General features: G+C 45.0%; 1 protein-coding gene across 5 annotated transcripts in view; it reads right to left on the bottom strand.

The window, feature by feature from the left end:
* Mta3 (metastasis associated 1 family member 3) overlaps positions 1 to 20,976 on the bottom strand; it is a 121,834-nt gene that overhangs the window by 47,060 nt on the left and 53,798 nt on the right. For all 5 annotated transcript variants that reach the window (XM_029531306.1, XM_021217433.2, XM_029531305.1 and 2 more), the window contains exons 6-9: positions 20,617 to 20,734; positions 13,452 to 13,554; positions 10,204 to 10,303; positions 874 to 1,062 (exon numbers count right to left, since the gene is read on the bottom strand). In XM_029531306.1, coding sequence (XP_029387166.1) covers positions 874 to 1,062; positions 10,204 to 10,303; positions 13,452 to 13,554; positions 20,617 to 20,734 — 510 coding nt within the window. The remainder of the gene's footprint in view (positions 1 to 873; positions 1,063 to 10,203; positions 10,304 to 13,451; positions 13,555 to 20,616; positions 20,735 to 20,976) is intronic.

The raw sequence follows: 20,976 nt of genomic DNA, 5'->3' as shown, positions 1-20,976 counted from the left end.
TCTAGGTCAGAGGTTCAAGGTCAGCTGTGCCATTTAGCAAAACTCTGACCAAAAGGATGTGAGTGGGCCTGGGTTATGGTCCAGCAATGGAATGCTCCATGAATGCGCGCACGCACGCACGCACGCGCGCACACACACACACACACACACACACACACACACACACGACAGTCAGCAGATGTGTGTTAGGTGCTGTTATCACTTGTCAGAGTGTGTACATCACACTGTTCAACTTGAATATATAATTTTTCAATGAGTCTGAAAAGGAATTAATTCTAGACATAATAAAATTCTAAGCGAAACACTGCACATCATTGAAGACAGATGAGAACTAGAAAGCACATTGGCCCTTCTGCTTGGTCAGGGTTACACGACCTCACAAGTTCACATCAACACTTAGTAATACAACTGGAGGAAGGTCAGAGGAGACAGACGGTGCGTACGCAGGCTGTGGAGGAACCGCTGCAACGCATGCGCAGGCTGTGGAGGAGACACTGAAATGAACGTGCAGACTGTGAAGCTCAGCCCAGAGGCTCGGAACCGTCCTTATTTCAGCTTGGAAATCAGAGTGCTGCAGAGTAAATCCATGGAACCACAGTGCATTCCGGCCCTCAGGACTCCCTACCCTGGGTAGATTCACACACAGTGCAACGCACACGTCAGTCTCCTCCTTGATAAGTGGCCCTTCATTCTATTTTAAGCAAATAAAATTTCTGTCGGGGCTGTGGATGTGGGTCAGTGGCAGACCACATGCTCCAGGCCCTGGCTTTGATCCCTGACACCAACAACCCCTGCTCGGAAGGCATGTTAAATGCATAAGAGTTACTGAACAATATCCCCATCCTAAGGGGTCCTTCGCAGCTTTCCACTTACAAAGTCCTGACGGATGTCATTGAAATCTTTGCCGTATTTTTCCAGTGCTTCTTCGAACAGGCTGGCTTCAGAGGCCGACCACTCCTCCATCTCGTCCCTGCAGAGGACCGGCCCTCCGAGCGGCACCAGCACACTGATGGCGCTGCTTAGGTCATAGCCGTGCCTGTACAGTGTGTCCATGGCGTGGAACTGGAGGAGACAGAAGGGACAGGCGCTGTCAAGCGGGCAAGCACACTGCGGGCCAGTGGAGGATGGAAACTCCAAACGCGGCATGTGTGACTAACGGTGCCTTAGCATTTCCTCTTAAATATCAAAATTAATCAGCCAGACACATCCAAATAACTGCTCTAAGAGAGCGCTAACTGGACTATGTAAGGTATTTACAAACAGATCCATATGGGATGGCAGCAACCCTGAAGAGCCAAATGCTCAAAATGTTAAATTAAGACACAATTGATTTCACGTCAAGATTTCACTTACTTTAAAAAAAAGCCAAGTCTCTTCAGTTATTGGAGAAAACTAGCATAATCTTCACTGACCAAGAAAAAGTTAAGAGAATAATGTACTATTAATAAAAATGAGAGATGGAAAGAAAAAGTGGAATGGAACATGATATTTAAAGCAAATTTATATATTTGGACCAATGAGATGACTCAGGATATCATCTCATTGTTGCTGGCTGCCAAGGATGACAGCCTGAGTCCTATCCCCTGCCCAATAGAAGGAAAGGGTTGGCTCCCAACAGTTATCCTCTGGGCTCCACGTGCACAGCACAGCACGCGTGTACTCACATGCACGCATAGACATACAAAAGAAATAAGTAAAAAAATATGCATTCGTACTTAACACAAAACAAGCAAGATTACAAATCTAAGTGGAGCCTGGACGAGCCTTTGGGAAGAGCAGTAACAGCTGAGCAGGCATCCTTAGGGCAGATAGGCCGCTGTGGGTCTCATAGTCTAAGAGTGATTTGAAGACGGGAGAGTCAGGGCTCAGGCTTTGATCCCAGCACTGGGGAGGCAGAAGCAGGCAAATTCAAGGGCAACCTGGTCTACACAGTGAGTTCCAGGACAGCCAGGGCTACACAGAGAAACCCTTTCTCAAAAAACCCCAATGGAACAAACAAGCAAAAGAAAGATTCGAGGGTCATATGGTCAGCTTTCTGTGGGGTGGGTGAGTGACAGTTTACGTCACTGAGCATACACCACATGTTAGGTTTGACTCCCAGGACCCTAAGTGCTCCCCAGTCAGCAGCACACAGAAAACTTCAAGCTGTGAAAACTTTTGATAGTTTCTCTCCTGGAGAGGAAGAGTCCTTCATACATGTGCACACACGTTTATATACACTAAGAAAACTGCAGTGCAGGACAATCAGCTGTGTGTGCAAGTGTGCTCGTGTCCATGCGTGTGCATACACCAGCACAGACTGGCTGGCAGAGTGTCTGTCCCTACTACACACACACAGGCTTCAGAGCACAAGTCAAGCCTTGCATCTTTTTTATTTTTTATTATTATTATTTATTTATTTTTTGTTTGTTTTTTGTTTTTTGTTTTGAGACAGGGTTTCTCTATATAGCCCTGGCTGTCCTGGAACTCACTTTGTAGACCAGGCTGGCCTCGAACTCAGAAATCCACCTGCCTCTGCCTCCCCAGTGCTGGGAGAGCCACCACACCCGGCGGGGGGGGGGGGGCGGTGTTTCTTTGAGACAGGGTTTCTCTATGTAACAGAACCCTGGCTGTCCTAGACTCTATTGTAGACCAGACTAACCTCAAACTCACAGAAGCCTTGCATCTTTTACACAAACCTCTTGTGTTGATCATTTCTAACATCACAAATGGGTGGGGTGTGTTGGCACACACCTTTAGTTCCAGCACTTGGGAGGCAGAGGCATGTATCTCTGAGTTCTAGCCAGCAGGGCTATATACAGTGAGACCTCGTCTCACAATTAACTAATTAACTAGTTAGTTAGCTAGTTAATTAAAAGTACATTTCCAGCTGGACATAGTAGTGCATGTCTGCAATCCCAGCACTCAAGAGTGAGGCAGGAGGATTACAAATCTGAAGTCAGGCAGCCAGTGAAATCCTACAACACAAGGGTGCATTTACACTGTGAGACATTAACCAATATGGCTCATATGGGCATAAATTGAATTTGCTGACAGTGTCAAAGGCAATAACTTGTACAGATCTGCTCAGTAACTGGTTGGACAAGGTTTGAACAAATTTAACTTCAAAACAAATCATTGCATTCCACAAAACAAAAGCCCAGAAGAAAATGTCTGTTATCAGTTTCCCTTACCAGTCACTGTGTGGCCCTGTCGAGGTGCTCATCTGCTGCAGGTGGTGAGCCAGCATCCTCTGAGGGAAGCGCTACCTTCCCCACCAGGGCTGTAGCATGCTCATTCTGCTCTCGCCTCCTGCTCACACCCTGCCAAGGCTCACAACCGATATATTTCTGATTCTCTAGCGAACCTCACTAAATAGACCCTGCAATTTCGCTGTTTCTTTGATCTCCAAATCTGAGAGCTTTCTCACATTATAAAATCAGAACGATCAATAGTATTTAGGGGTCCTTTCAACTAAGGATAGGGCCATTAACTGTTACTTTGTAATGTCCTAAATCAACAACAGGTAATAAAACTAAAAGACTAGATAGTATTCAAAAGCCAATCCCAGCACTTGAGATGTGGAGGTAGCAAGGAGGTCAATGTTATCCTTGAATATATTAGGCCTGTCTCAAAACAACAAAAACAACAAAGCCAGGAATTACACGAGGGCTGGAGCGTAGCTCAGTGCCAGACTTGTTTTCCATCCCAGGTTTGATCAACACCTCCTCTAAAATTTCATGCAAATTAACTGTGATGCTGAAATTCCTCAAAAGATAAAGGCAATTTTTATAATTAACTGGTGCTCTGGAACCAAAACATCAATAGAATTAAGTGTGTTTGTCTCAGGTGACAGCTCATCAACTGCTTAATCAGAGGAAACCCACACTTAAACCACAGCACAAGGCAGATGCAAGGATGTGTACTGTGTGGCCCAGCAACTCGGGAGGCGCAGCCTGCAGGACGGCTTCCAGCCTGCACTAACACCATGAGACATTTTCTCTAGTAAGTCAGCCACAGCCTGGTGGGGTGGGCGGTGCGGTCAGTGAAGGCGGAACTTCTAGGGGGCAACTTCACTATGCGAACCAGAGGGTCCCTATTAGCCTCCCCTTTCTGAGATGCAGAGGTGTTGCTTTCGAATGCACTTTTGTGTGATCTAACCATACTCTTTAAAAGCTTTAAGTGAAAGAACATAGCTTCTAAAACAACAAAAAACAACATTCAATAATAATAATAATAATAAAAATCCACCGGGATGCATCTTCTCTGTGTGCCAGAATAGTGAATGGGAGACCTAAGGGAGCTCTGGGGACACTACACTTACCTACATCTACTGGTGAGTTTACATTGATGCATGCATCCATGAAGGCCACTCCATACATGCTATTGCAAATATATAAAATTACAGATGGATTTGAAAACTAAGCACAAGTCAAGCTAAGTCTCCCCTCAGATGAGAACTTTGCAAAGGTCGCATCGTCTCAGTAGATACGTGCATGCGCTGCAAGATCCACTCGAATCTAAATTCTGAAAATCATAACTGAGCACAAGCTGTTCCCTCTGCCAAAAAGCAAAGGTGTTGTCACATGTCATCTCATTCATAACAGATGGAAATGACAAACACAAGTATTTTAGGAGAAAGACTGACAAGGAGATCTTGGCAATGGGGTTCCTCGTCTTTTGTTCATTAAACAGAATCACACCGTGGTTAAAAAAAAAAAAAAAAAAAAAAACGATTGTTGTTCAAACATTTCGCTCCTGCCCCGGACCTCACAGGAGGCCACCCTGCCCTACACAGACACCGGGCTTCAGCACACGATTTGCTTGGCCAGTAAGATGTTACATGACATAAGCAGTCTTTAGGATTAGTTTGTGCACTTAGCCTCTTTTCAAAAATTCTGGCGTATTTAAATTCCCTACTATGTTCCCTCCCCCCCCCATTCAAATCCAGTGATCTGAGGTTTCCTGCATTGGTGCTAAAGTACTGGCTGAAGAGTCTCAGTTGGCAGAATGCTTATCTGACATGCACGAACTCCTGGGTCCAGACAGCAGCACCAAATAATACCCATACCAGCAATGCACACCCTAATCTCAGTGCTCACGGTGTAGAGGCAAGAGCATCAGAAATCAATACACAAGGAAGTTCAAGGCTGAACTACGACACTTAAAGCCTTTCTTAAAAAAAAAAAAAAAAAAAATTAAAAAAGCCAGCAACAGGGCTCGGAGTGGAAAGACACTTGCCACCAAGCCTGACCACCTGAGTTAACTCCCCACAGTGTCATCTGGCAATGCACATGCGTACGTGTACACACACTGGCAAACACATAGTCAGGGAGGTTGCTCAGAACAATGCCTGACTGGAGTCCAGAGGACTCTGAGAAAGAGCTAGGGTGAGGAAGGGGTACCTCAGGGACGTCGCCTGGGAGCAGGGAAGTGAGGGGCATTTTCAGAAGATCGGCTATGTTACAGGCATTAGCGCTGTTCCAATGCCTGAGTCCACCTCTTATTGAGCCAGCACAGCCAAGCTTCCTCAGTCCAGACCCGCCTCCAGAAAGCCTGCCTGTCACTAATCCACAGAGATGGGTCCTCCTGCAGCTTCTTAACTGCTTGGTGCCTTGGGTTCATTACCTGTAGTATATCCTGGAGTTCAAGGCCACAACACAAACATTTCTTTCTTTGACTCTGCTCTCCAAGCTACTTAGTTTTCAGAGTCCAGGCAGGAGAGAGAAGGCAGAGCACATGTCCCCTCCGGGAGCGAGACATGACCCTGACAATGCTGATGCTGCCCTGCAGGCCAACACCACAACACCACAAATAGGGGTGGAGCAGAGGGCACTCTACAATGCCAGTGACAATAGGGTTGCAATGTCTCAGTCCAGGACAGACTGCATACATCACACATACAATACTGGCACCAGGGTTGCACTACCTGGTGACTTCACAGCCATCTTCCTTTGTGTGAGACCTCCATGATGTTCCCACAGAGGGAAGGCAGGGCCTGACTACACTGCTTACCAGCCGAGCGAGGGGGAAGGGTGTCAGCTCGGTGTAAGCGTTTCTCATTGATGCTCTCCCCTCTGTGTGCCACACAAAATACGTTCTATTTTATGAAGTGAGCAACATGTATGAACCCTCCATGAGCACAGTACAGTTTGTTGTTTGCACTTTGAACTCTTGATCTGCCAGCTCCTACCTCCCAAGAGCTAGGACTGCGCGGGTACACTATCAACCAGGGTCTTCCGTATCTTTTAACAATAAAAACCTTACATATCTTAGACTAGCAACACTTGAAATCTGCAGCTCCGCTGCATTCATAACAGACCTCAAAATGAGGAAGTCAGAACCAGGCATAAACAGTTACTTGCCCCCAAGTACTGGTGATTGACAAGTGGTATAGGTGTCCTAGACGAGCAAATAGTCTAGGAATGCTAAAAGCCTGGAGTCCCCTTTGTAAAGTTCCCAAGGAAAATGGACAGTAGAAGGCCACTATGAGGACTGGCGAGATGGCTCAGCGGGTAAGAGCATTGACTGCTCTTCCGAAGGTCCTGAGTTCAATTCCCAGCAACCACATGGTGGCTCACAACCATCTGTAATGAGATCTGATGCCTTCTTCTAGTGTGTCTAAAGACAGCTACAGTGTACTTATTTACAATAAATAAATCTTTGGGCCAGAGCAAGCAAGGACTGAGTGAGTGGAGTTGATGGAGAGAACAGAGGTCCTAAATTCAATTCCCAACAACCAACCACATGAAGGCTCACAACCATCTGTACAGCTACAGTGTATTCATATACATAAAATAATAAATAAATAAATCTGTATATAAAAAAAAAGGTCACTATGAGCTTTTCATGCATCCCATCTGGCAAGCAATCCCCAGATTCTGTATCTAGACGTTAAGCATCAGTTTTAACCGGCCCTACCTACATCAATTCCTAGGTTCCTAGGTCTTTAAGATTCCAAATGAACCTGAAGCTACAGCAGTTTGAACATGAAGCCAAGGTCTTCCATATGTCTTTCTGTCTGTCCTACCCATCTCATCTCTCTGTCTTTTTGTTTCTCTCTGCTCTGTCTGTCTGTCTGTCTGTCTCTCTCTCTCTCTCTCTCTCTCTCTCACACACACACACACACACACACACATCATCATCATCATCATCATCATCATCCATCTTCAAGAATAGCTAATCATCATCATCATCATCATCATCATCATCATCCATCTTCAAGAATAGCTAATCCAGAAAGATAAACACCCGCGGCGTTCTAATGAAGAGGAGGCGGATGGCAGGTAGGAAAGCTGGTGGAGCCAGAGAGGTCTTGGTAGAGACAAGAATGGATATGATTCAACCACACAGCCCACAACTTCCCGAGCCTCCAGATCTACTTCTGTTTAATAAAAAACAGTGTAGTAATGAGCTGGGTGTATGTGATGGTAGACACCTTTACTCCTAGCAGAGGCGAGTGAAGTTGAGGCCAGTCTGGTCTACTGACTGAGTTTAGGTCAGCCAGAGCCACGAGTCAGAAGTCCCCTTCTTAGAAGGATAATAGGATTAAGACTATTCTACACTGGTACACACCTTTAATTCTAGCACATAAGAGTGGAGGCAGGGGGATTAGAAATCATCTGACTTCCACACAAGTGTCATGGCATAGACACACCCACAGGTCACGAACATAATAGTAAATGTAGGTCTTCTAGTAAGTACACAGACATATACATCAGTTTGTTTAAAATGCTTCTTTTATAAATAGTCTTCAGCCAGGTGGGACCGCATCATCTGACATCTTGATAACTCTGGAGCCAGAGGCAGGAGAGTTGTCTCAGGCCCATGAGTTTCAGGTTACCCTGAGCAACACAGCAAGTCTTCATCTCAAAAGAGGAAAACACATGCACTATTGCAATACTATATTACATATATATGTATATATGTATATATATACACACACATATATACATATACATATATACATTTTTTTTTTTAAAAAGAGCCTTCACAGATAAGACATATCCTGAATTCCTGAACCCAGCCATCTTCCAGAACAAATGTGCTGCACATTCTCTAGCAGTGGGACACAGAACGTCACTGTGGCTCCCAGGCCCACACATGGGCTCCATCAGGCAAACAAACCCAGTCACCAACTGCCATACATCAGGGACTGGCTTTCCCACTCTGGGTTCTCAGTCAGGGCAGAAGGCACCTGCTAGAGTATAACAGAAGCACACGCCCAGTTTTCTCTAAGAAGCACCATTTCCTGAGAATAGTTAAATGACAAAGGACTGGTTACACATAACACTCTATCTACACAAAGCGAGATCACTGGGGGGCCAGCTTCCTGTGCTCTTAAAATGGTAAGAAAAAGCATGTGTTGGCTGGTGTCAGTAGGTCAGCCAGAGAAGGCATACCCAGCACGTGGGAAGCTCAGTGAACCCCATCGCCCCATGTCATCATGCAGCAAGACAGATGGGAAGCAGCGCTTGTGTCCCACAGAGCAGGGGACCACGGGAGGAACCTGGAGAACCCAGCTGCATGCTCAACTCTTAAAAACAAAATCCAGGAGGTTTGGCTTATCAGACAGAGCTCATTATTCCATGGAGTTACTCTAGTGACAAACCAACAGAATGAACTACACTGAGATGGCTCAGGAGGTAGAGGTGCACGCCCCTGAGACTGATGACCTGGGGTCAACCCCTAGGACCCACAAAGAGGAGAAAGGAATGCTGGGAAGCTCTCCTCTGACCTCCGAGGGTACACACATACACACACTAAACGCAGACCCCAGAAACATAGAAAAAAGGAAAGTGTAGGTCACACTGAGACATTTGGGGTTATAAATTTCCACCCTGGTAAGCAGTGATTTTGTAACATGCAGCCACATTCTGAGGAGCAGGACTCAGGAGTTGGCACGCCGATCAATACCAGTTACAGCAGAGAATAATTATACACAAGTTCACAAAAGATCCTGTGAAATTTAAAATTCAAAATCATGAGTAAAAACAAAAGAAAAATTTACAAGTGTAGTAGACCATGAACAATGCAGGTCAGTCACAGAGGCTTAGGCAAGACGTTTTCTTGAGCCCGGAGTTCAAAGCCGTCTTAAACCTGAACAACACCAGGCACTTATGGCCCATGCCCTTAATCCTAGCACTTGGGAGGCAGAGGCAGGCAGATCTTTACATTTAAGGCCAGCCTGAACTATAGATCAAGTTCTAGGATAGTCAGGGCTATACAGAGAAACCCTATCTTAAAACAAAACAAACAAAAAAACCCACAAAATAACAAAAATCCCAAACCTTCTGTCTCAGTATTTGAGAAGCTGAGGCAGGAGGATTTCTAGCAGCTACAGGTCAGACAAGGCTACAGAAGGAGACCTTGCCTCAAAACCAACAGGCGCAGGAGCGATGGCTCAGTGGGTAAAGGTGCTTGCTGCTAAAGCCTGACAGCCTGAGATCAACTCCCAGAGCCCATGTAGAGGGAGAGAAGAAAGCTGTCCTCTGACCTCTGCCCAACACCGTCATATAGTCATTCCTGTACGTGCACCATGCACTCACACACACACAACACAAAGTTAGATTAAAACAGCAATAAAGCCCACACCAAGGAATCCTGGCACTGAGATAGAGGCAGGAGGATCAGGGTTTCAAGGTCCCCCATATCTACGCAGTGAGTTCAAGGCCAGCCTTGGCTACATGAGTCCCTGTCTCAAATGTCTTTTTTAATAAACATCTGAGTGTGCTTGGGGGTATGTATGAAAATCCTGAATACGAGAAAAGTATATTAAGTATGAAAAATGTCATAATAAAACACAATATTTGAACACCGAAAATTATTAAATATTAACCCCCAAAGTGAAATGCGGTTACCACAGCAATAGTCTCAATTGTGATAGCAACAATGATCCTTTAGGTATAAAAAAGAATAAAATACTTTATGTGACCTAAAGCCAAGTAAATAGATGGACAGGGAAAAGCACAAAGCTGGCAGAAACTGCACGCCAGAAGGTGAGGTGTGACCCGTCACTCTCCACCCACTCCCTAACACTGTTCACCGGTCTCAGCTCACAAACAAGAGGTCACTCCAGAGCCCAGTTTAACCAACTGCTAACCCGAGTCAACTCAGTAGACAAGGGCTAACAGCCAGAGATCTGCGAGTCTCCGGAACTGTTATCATGGTTCTATAATTGAGCAAGGAGCCAAAGCTAACCCCAAATGGCAAAAGGCTTCTTACCAAGGTGATGTCTCGGGAGGCTGCGGCCGCACTCATGTGCAGGCTGGGTTGCCTCACGGAGCTGCTGCAGTCCAGGGCGCGGGCAAACGTTCCCACAGCACTAGGAAGCCAAACATAGAGGAGAACAGTAAGCCATCTACTCCTTCAATAAAAGATTATCACCTTTCCAGTCCCTCTGTCCCAGCTTGCTTTATAGGGCTGGAATAGACAACACGAACAAAAGCAACTTAGCGAGGGAAGTTCCAAGTCTGGGCTCATCACCGAGGGAGGGCGAGGCAGGAAACTGGAAGCAGGAGCTGAAGCAGAGACCACGGAGGAGGATGCTCACTGGTGTGCACACAGCTTCCTAAGTGACCCAAGACTGCCTGCCTAGCGGAGCACCACTTACAGTGGACCAGACCTTTCCCTATCAACCATTAATCAAGAAAAGACGTCTTAGACTTATCTCCAGGCCAATCTGAGAGGGGTGTTTTCTCAATTGAGGTTTCCCCTTCTTAGATGGCCCCAGTTTATGTCAAGTTGCCAAAAAACTAACCAGTACACCGTCTGTTATTTTTTTTTGTTTTTGTTTTTAAAAAGATTTATTTATTTATTTAAGATTTATCTAAGTACACTGTAGCTGTCTTCAGACACACCAGAAGAGGGCGTCAGATGTCACTACGGATAGTTGTGAGCCACCATGTGGTTGCTGGGATATTAACGAGGGACGTTTGGAAGAGCAATCAGTGCTCCTAACTGCTGAGCCATCTCTCCAGCCCTAGTTTTCATTTTATTACTTGTGTTTGAGTGGGGTGTCTGTGCGTGTATGTGTGTGTGCCCGTACGTGTGTGCGCGCCTGTGTGTGTGTATTTTGGGCAAAGCCGTATGTATATGTGTGCACACAGAGAAAGCAGAGGTCAGCTCCAGCATTAGTGGTAGGAGCTGCCCCCTTATTTGTGAGAGAGTTGTTTAGACTAGAGCCCCGGGGCTTCCATCTCGGAAGGCAAGCCAGGGAGTTCCAGGGTCTCCCGACTGGGCCTTCCAAGCGTGAGCGTCCTGCTTTAGCAGCAAGAGCTTTACTGACGGAGCCTCGTCCCCAGCCCCTGCCTTTGTGCTTTAACTGGAAGCAGGAACTAAGGCAGAGACCATGGAGGAGGACTACACTCTGGGGTAGTAAATCATTAACTGTAACAGAAAGGGAAAACAAGTTGTCGGATGTTCTGGAATTAAGTATCAAAAGTCTTTTTCTCCTTTAAAGGCTAACCCAGACTGAGCAACCCTGCGCAGTACTGACACGACACCATAAAGACTTGAGTTCTGAGCTTCGTTTCCTGTACAAACTCATCTGCATGAAGGATGGTGTGGTGGCAAATCCCTTGAATCCCAGTGCTCAGGAGGCTGAGGCAGGAGGATCTCTATGAGTTGGGAGCCAGCCTGGTCTACACATAGTGAGTTCCAGGCCAGCCAAGGCTACACAGTGAGACCGTATCTGAAAACAAAGCAAGGACCAAAAGATATTGTATGGAATTCCTTTCAGGCTCTGTAGGCTACCTACGAAACATAAAAGACTTTCATGTTTAGTCTGGGGACCCGTCCCCAAGGCAACTCAGCATGCAGACACCAAACCTGAAACGAACCAGAAGCCTGGACTCTGCTTCCAAGCACTTGAGCATATGTAGATAATTATCATTCAAGCAAGGGAAAAACAAAACCCAAACCTGTGTGGTCATAGAGAAGGAGGGGAAGATGAGTCTAAAACGCCGTGGGGCAGATCATTTGGTATTCAGAACAGAACACATCATTTGGTATTCAGATGTGCTCCGAAATAGGAAGAGGAAACTCACCGAGAGTTTGACTACCACTGTGAAGCAGTTCTAAATATCAACTGTGAATGAATCCCAGTAACGTTTCTCACATAGAATGTTAGAACAGAAACCCCTTCCTGTGGTGACTCAAAATAATACATTTTTTTTTACTATATCATTTTTTTTAAAAAGCAACTTCCACGGCACTGATTTCCATTTGTAGTAATCTTCGTGTGTGCAAGGAGCCTTAACCCCGAGGGGTGCAGGGTACACAGGCTGTCTGTCTGATTTGCTAAACATGATAGCTGGGGAAGCTGCTTCTTCATATTGGATTACTTAAAATATCGTATGCAATAAAAAGCAAACCCTACCATACTATACTAAGTGAAAGTGGCCAGGGTCCCACCAATACCCACGTGAAGAATCGGAGGGTGGTTAACCCTTCCCACACTCTTCCCCAAAAGACCCACCATCTCAAATTCTAGCATAACAAAACACAACACACCAAAACAAAGCAAACAGACCAACAGGGCTGTTTGTGGTGACTCAAGTCTTCAATCCAGGAGTCAGAGGCAGGAGGATCTCTATGAGTTCCAGGCCAGTCAGGGTTACACAGTGAGACCCTGTTTCAACTAATCAAAAGCTAACAATAACTACAGATATCAATATCACTCCATAATAGGGTCTCACTATGAAGCCGAGGCTGGCCCATGGCTTCACCTTGGCTTCCCAAATGCTGGAACTATAGATGTACACCATCATTCCTGACACCACCAGGATTCTAAGACCACCGATAGCGCTCCTGCCATGAAGCGACACATATATTAGACATACTGCTGTTTTGAGTCAGGTCTCTTATAGCCCAGGCTGACTTGGAATTTGGTATGGCAGCTCAGACAACATCAAACTCAAAATCCTTGGCGTTTGCCTCCCAGGTACTGGATTGCAGGTCTATCACAGGCCCCACACCTGGCTGCACACTCTTCCCCTTGTTTAATTCTGCTTGGAGTCGTCTATGTTGTTGGAGTGATATTAATGCATTTTCTCTGAAATGGCATTCTCTTTTGCCTCCCCACCTCTTCAACTGGACAATATTGTGTCTCCAGCTGGACATCTCCACGGTGGAGATGCTGTGAAGGCTGCTACTAAAGCCATTTGCATGTGCGTCCTTCAGTACCCAGGATGCTTTTCTCCTGTGTGAGGTATGAGCAGTGAGACATACATGATGTGTGAGAAAGATTGCTGCTCTCACAGAGGACCTGGATTTGGTTCTTTGCACCCACATGGTAGCTCACAAATGTCTCTAACTTTGGTTCCAGGATAACTGATACCCTCTTCTGGTCTCCAAAAGCAACTGGCACACGTATTACATACATGCAGGTAAATACTCATACACATAAAATAAAAAGTCTTTTTTTTTTTTCCCTTTCACATAAAGACTTGACTCTATAATGGCATACTCACCGGGCTACAACTAAAAACTGGTCAATCTGTCGATCCGTAAGTGGACTATTGGGATCCCAAACCTTAACTTCCAATTTTGATTGCTCCCTCTCATCTGAGTCTCCTGCCCAAAGACAAAGGAAAGGGAGTATTGTTATTGACATTGTAGCACATGGTTGTTTGTTGTTATTGATACTATAGCATACGGTTGTTATTGACATTGTAACACGTGGTTGTTGTTACTGACACTGTAGCATATGGTTGTTATTTATACTGTAGTACATGGTTGTTATTGAAACTGTAACACATAGTTGTTATGTGGTTATTAACACTGTAGCACATGATTGTTGTTTGACACTGTAGCACATAGTTATTGTTATGCAGTTGTTATTGACACTGTAGCATATGGTTGTTGTTAGTGACACTAACACAGAATATAGTTGTTACTGATAGCACATGGTTACTGTTACTGACACTGTAGCATGCGGTTGTTGTTACTGACACTGTAGCATGTGGTTGTTGTTACTGACACAGTAGCATGAGGTTGTTGTTACTGACACTGTAGCATGCGGTTGTTGTTATTGACACTGTAGCATATTGTTATTGTTAATCATACTATAGCATGTGGTTGATACTATGGTTACCACAGAGTTAGAAATGCTCAAATGTCAGGTATACAGTGGTCACATCTGAGCACAGTCTTTGATAGCAGGTATGCAGAGGTTGTAATACAACCAAACCTACACCATGGCAGCATTGGCATGCATCCCTTGAGATCCCAGGCAAGTGTAGTGGTGCGTGTCCATAACTCCTCCACCTTGGAGGTAGAGACAGGAGAATGGACACGAATCCCAAGTCATCCAGGACAACACATTGAGGCTTTGTCTCAGCAACTGCAAACTAACTACAAGACTGTCCAGCTATCCACCTTCTTTTTTTTTTTAGATTTTATTTATTATTATATCTAAGTACACTGTAGCTGTCTTCAGACACACCAGAAGAGGGCGTCAGATGTCACACCGATGGTTGTGAGCCACCATGTGGTTGCTGGGATTTGAACTCAGGACCTTCAGAAAAGCAGTCAGTGCTCTTAACTGCTGAGCCATCTCTCCAGTCCCTCCACTTTTTTAATTTTTAATCATATAAAGTTGGACAAACATAGATCCAGAAATGTTCTTACACAGCACAGATCCTCTAACCATTTGAAGATTTGGGGGAATCATAAATTATTTCTTCATTAATTATTCCTTGCAAACCCCAGCCATGCTCCTGTGTGGAAGGACCAAGGTGTATCACACATCCTAGAAGCCGTTTCCTGGACAGCTGGAAATATCTGCTTCCTAAATAAAATCCATCTTAGTTGTACCAACTGCCACTGTCTGGCATTTTTTTCTGTTATATTTAAATCAGAAACACTCAAGGAGGCCATTTATCACCATTTTTGTTGCATATTGCTCGAAAAACTCTGGCTGATATACTGAGATATGAATCAAAGGAATAATAAGTCACTAGAATAGCATCATAAATATGAATATAAAAAGCTCAGTGGAATTCCAAAGAAAATGTAATATGAGAAAAAATTACATTCGTTGTGACAATAAAAATAAGAAATACAAATAACATTGGCAGTATATTTATGTAATTATTAGGATTTCCAAAGCAAAGATGATCTGAATAGAGGGTGAAGTTTTAACTCTTTCTGATAGCATTTTTGTACAACTCTCTCATAGTATAAATTTATAAGAACTTAATTTTAGAAGCGGATAAATTATTTTGTTAATCTACAAGTCAAACAGTATTAAGCTAATAAGAACTAGAACTAGTTTTGAATAGGTTCTAACACAGAGCTTCAGTAAGCCACGCAATGTTGGGCTCAACTTGATTCCCCAACACAAGAACAGTTGATGGAAGTCGAGAAGCAGAGACTGGGGACAAAGCCCGGCTGGTTACACACTTGCTAAGATGCCTAAAGCCCTGAGTTCAATCCCCAACACCACATAAAACCAGCCTTAGTGGTTTTACAACACTTGGGAGATAAAGGCAGGAAGAGGCCCATCTAAGCTATGTGAGACCCTGTATCACATAACAAAGAAAAATATTAGGGCATATAGTAATATGTATTTAAAATTTTAAGGTATTATAATCATATACATTATAACTGACACTAACTAAACATAAGTCCCAAGAAGTCATTATAGCAGGTTTTCTCAAGCTAGACACTTGTGGTTTGAATAGAAACAGCCCCTACAGATTCATGTGTTTGAATGCTTGGCCATAGGGAGTGGCACTATTAGGAGTTGTGCCTTGTTGGAGGACTCCTTAGCACTGTGGGGGTGGGCTTTGAGGTCTCCTGTGCTTAAGCTCTGCTCAGTGCAGCTCACACTCTCCTGCGGCTGCCTGTGGAAGAAGATATAAAACTCTGGGCTCCTCCAGCACCCTGCCATGCTCCCCACCATGATGATAATGGACTGAACCTCTGCAACTGTAAGCCAGCCCCAGTTAAATGCTTTCCTTTGTAAGGTGTCACGCTGTGTGTCTCTTCACAGCAATAGAACCCTAAGACAACACTTGACACTTAGAGCTGAAGACATTCTGTGCATTCTCCCACGTTTGGCAGCATCAGTGGACTGTACCTAAGGTGTACCTGTAGAATATCACCTACCTACTTCCTTTGCCAATGTGACAATAATGTTTATACATTGCCTAATGTTCCCTAGGGGACAAACTTGTCCTGTCATTGAGAATTAGTTCTACATGTCTGTAATGTATATCTGCTTATAGTTAAATTTAAAGCAAAGAGTATTATTCAGTGTGACTGACCGTGTTAGCCCCTCCAAGGTCATCTTCATGACCCTGACGTAAGATGTTGGTTTAATCAGAGGACCACGGCTAAGTGTAGCTAAGCACTTTGAAGAAGTGTGTGGCCAAGGTGTGGCCCCGCCCATCACTGACTCTGCTCCATCTCTCCTGAAAGTTGAAAGTGTGTGAGGCCGAGCTTGATGGCACATACCACGAACTCCAGCCCCGGGCTGTAAGTTCCAGGCCATCCAAGGCTACACAGTGAGATCCTGCTCAAAACACAAACCAAAACAAGCTGTGAAGCCTCTCTCCTGGAGACTGGGGCTCCAAGCTGGCACAGGCTTTAGTTTTTCCTGTCCCCAGCATGAGATTCCTATTCAAGCCCATCAGATTCCAGCAGTGTTGAGAGATCTGAGTCCTACAAAATTAGCCACGGCCAACAACACAGTTGAGCTGGGGATGTAGCTCATTGGCTGAGCTCCTGTCTAGCATGTGTGAGGAGGCCCCACGTTCAATCATCAGAGAAAGGCATGGTGAGAAAATAACACTGCTTATGGGGAAAAACGGACAGAGCTTTCAAAACCTGGGGAACTTGCTGGGCGTGGTGGCACACGCCTTTAATCCCAGTACTTGGGAGGCAGAGGCAGGTGAATTTCTGAATTCGAGGCCAGTCTGGTCTACAGAGTGAATTCCAGGACAGCCAGGGCTACACAGAGAAACCCTGTCTAGAAAAAAAACAAAAACAAAAACAAAAACAAACAAACAAAAAAAAACCTGGGGAACTTGTTCTGAGAGCAGTCAAATGAATAAACTGTAAGGGTCAAAACGGAGGCTCCTCTGACATATGCATGGAGCCAAAGGTCGGTGGATCTTTATCTCCCTAAACCTTGAGCCCTGGCCTCCACCAAGATGCCCATTCTGGCAGAGTTTCAGTAGAATTAAAAGCCAAGTTCAGGGTGCAGGAGGAGTGTTTTCCCTTTTGCAAACACCATTGCTTATCTAAGAGGGTAAGCATCCCATGTGGCTCTTCCATAGCAGAGCGGTGCAGCAGATTCTAAAGCCACAAAAGCGGCTCCTGGAGGCCTGTGCAGGATGGAGGGGCTCCTCTGGAATTCCTCAGCTCTCCTCCTGGGCTCTTAAATGTGTCTCTGAGCACTGCAGGAATCCTGAAGAGACAGACACTGCTCCTACTCAATCTGCCAACGGTTTCCTAGTTCATGACTACAGGTGAACCAATCTTGTTTTTAGAACACAACAACATATGCACAGATCAATTCTTTAGCCCTCAAAACAGACCCCCTTCTGAAATCCACACCCCAGTGCTGACGGGTGCATCACCCACTTATCACAACGCCCACGGCACAGGCACATGCTCGCTCTTTTTTTTTTTTCCCCTCTCTTTTTGTTTTTTCGAGGCAGGATTTCTCTGTGAGGTTCTGGCTGCTCTGGAACTCAGAGGTCTGCCTGCCTCTGCCTCCCTGGTGGTGGGATTAAAGGTGTGCACCACCACCACTGCCCACAAACTCTTTAAAGAAAAACAAAAGGTTAAGTCAGATATGTTGAACTATTTCCCAGATTATAATTTAAGACCTACTAGCCATGTTTTACCCAAATCTGGAACTCTAAATCTTAGTTTAACCATTTAACAACTAACATTTTCATATAGAGAATAGATTTTTTTTTCTTAAAATTCTAGTTTAATAATTCATCTAAATAGTAATTTCGAATTTGCCACATGACGTGTTGTTCTATGGAAAACTCACACGAGGTGGTCTCAACCTAATGAAATACTTAGTATCTAATCTTCATGTTCCTTACAAGCTGCGCTCACATCACTTCAGCTCGGAAGCATTTGCTTTGTGAAGGGATAAGAAGCCGTAAGTGAATCCTGAAACACCACACCGGATCTTCTAGAATCTATCCTGACATGGTCACAAGAAAGCAAGCCTGTATCAGATTCTGGCAAGCCTCTGCCGCCTCCTACCCGGGATACTATTCCACGCCTGCCTCCCATGCCAATGCAAACTGCAATCTGGCCACTGGTCAAAACGCACCCGCTGGAGATCGTCAGTGGGCTTAGTGAGCTTGAATTGCACCAAGTCCTAAACACTTGCTCTCTGCTGCCCATTTGCACTGCAAGCAGGTACCCAGCCGTCTGCAGCTGCCAGTGTGGCGGCAATGCCTCTGGTGTGTTTTGGTTTGGTTGTTTGTCTGTTTGGTTTTTATTTTTCAAGACTTAGTCTTGCCGCATAATCCAGGGCAAAACTCAAGCACTCTCCTGCCTCAGCCTCCTCCCAGGTGCTGGGCTGACAATCGTACAACCACGCCAGGCCCATGCTCGCAACTTTAGACTTCGCCTGTGACTGCTTGAGCCCCTTTCCCCTAACAAACCAGGCCTCTAGTTAGCTGCCCAATCACAAAGGCCAAAAAAGTACTGAGACTGCAGCTGAGGCTGCAATAAAAATCCAAATGACTTCTTCATTAGTGATTTTTAATATGTCATGTCAGGCCAGTGAACTTCCTTAGCAGGGAAGGGTACAGGCTGCCAAACCTCACAAGCTGAATCCCTAGGACCCATGTGATGGAGACTGTTCTCTGACCCCACACACAGCTTTAGCATGTACACATACACACACACGTACACACACACACACACACACACACACACACACACACACTCACAATGTAGTAAATGTTTTGTTTTGTTCTGTTTGTTTTGCACAGGGTTTCTGTGTAGCCCTGGCTGTCCTGGAACTTGCTCTGTAGACCAGGTTGGCCTCAAACTCAGAGATCTGCCTGCCTGAGTAGAATTAAAAGCGTGCATCACCACCACCCAGCCAAGGCCAGGCCTGTTGTTGTTGTTGTTTTTGGTTTTAGTTTTTTTGAGACAGGGTTTCTCTGTGTGCTCTGTCTGACCTCGCTCTGTGGACCAGACTGCCTCAAAGAACAAAAACTTCTAGATGGCATTTTTCTCTAAAATCGACAAATGTGGTATAGTTTTTTAAATGATAAACACACAGAAATAAAGCTAACCAGTAATAATAATTTTAAAAATAAGCCAAAAAAATAAAAAATAAAAACAAAGAAAAGTACCCCTTCTCTAGGAAGATCTGCTTAATGATGAAACAGTGGGGTAGAGATGGCTCAATGGTTAGAACACTTCCTGCTCTCTCGGGGAACCTGAGTTAGCTCCCAGGATCTATAGCGGAAAGCTCAGCAAATCATCTGCAGCTGCAGTCCCAGGGGAGCCTATGCTTCCTGTGAATGTCTCAGGTACCCACGTACCGTGACGTGTCCTCACATGATTCACACCGACGTATAAGATAAATCTAATAAAAGGTCTTTAAATTTTTTAAACAGTGAATCTCTCAGTTACATGAACTGTACAGATCAGCCAAATTCTGACCAAGATGGAATTGCTCACTAGACTCCACTGCCCCTGAGCTTGTGACCTGAAGGCACTCCAGACAGAAGACTGGGGACATAGCTCAGCTGACAGCGTGCTTGCCAAGTCTACAACAGGCTCTGATCCTCAAGGGAGGGTGGGGGGTGGAATCCAGAGGAGAAGAGGGAGAATATGAATGGCTAAGGATCGCACATTAATTCAAAGTTCAACAACCCTAACGAGGAGTTTAAATTCTGTTGTTGAGGCTGCTGTTTTTCCAGACAGGGTCTATGTCGACTTGGCTAGGCTGGCCTACAACCCACTAGGTAGACCAGGTTACCCGCAAACTAACAGAGATCTGCCTGCCTCTGTACCTAAAAAGGCCCATGCCATCACGCCTGGCACAACGCTAACAATCTAAAACTTAAAAACAGCCATAGAGCCTGCGAGATGCTCAGTGGGTGACAGCTTGCTACCCAGACACAAGGATCTCCTTTTCATCTCCACAGAAGAAAGGAGTTGGGCACAGCAGTGCATGACTGTAATGCAGCACTGATCAGGAGGACGGGGCGACTCCTGGCACCTGCTGGCCAGACAGTCTAGTGAAATAAACAGGCTCCAGTTCAGCTGAAGACCCTATCTCAGAAGGTGACAGACACCCTAGAGAACGCTGACCACTGGTCTATCCCATCCCACACTCACATACAAACCTATGTGAACCATACCCCCACACACTCACACACATGCACACACCACACACACAGACATACTCACACACATATGCGTGCACACACAACCCACACACTAACATGCAGTCATGAAGGAGTAACCTGGTGAGTAGCTTATTCTCTCACGCTTCTAAAATTGGAAGGCTCAGACTTTTAAAGTGTCCGTTTACATGTCGTCTTCCATGAAGGTTCCAAGACACACACACCACCACCACCACCACCCCCGCCTTTTAGAACACCAGTTTCCCAGGACTTGAACCCAGAGCACACACACCTTCTGGTAGCATGTCTGGAATGTCAGCTTGGTACTTTGGGCCCACTCTGATTTCACCTTTGTCGGCCAATAATGTTTTCACGGAAGGGTCATAGACCAGTGAGTAGAAGAAGGTATCCTGGAAAACAGAAAGACAAAAGCCACGCGAGTTAGCTGAGCTCTGTCCACTTCTGTAAAGCAGTCCAGGCAATACCACAACCATGAAACATGTAACTTCAACTTCTGAGTACACAGCATTTCATTTTAGTGAGTAAATTAATCTTTAAGAAGAATACATTTTATAATTTGTTTTAATATTAAAGAAAGCCATTAATTACTCTAGTATAGAGTTTTGCCAGTTTTCTTTCTTTTTTTTTTTTT

Source organism: Mus pahari, chromosome 18, assembly GCF_900095145.1.
Source record: "Mus pahari chromosome 18, PAHARI_EIJ_v1.1, whole genome shotgun sequence".
Lineage (NCBI taxonomy): Eukaryota > Metazoa > Chordata > Mammalia > Rodentia > Muridae > Mus > Mus pahari.
Note: the sequence above shows the minus strand (reverse complement) of the source record. Positions and strands in the feature narration are given on the sequence as shown.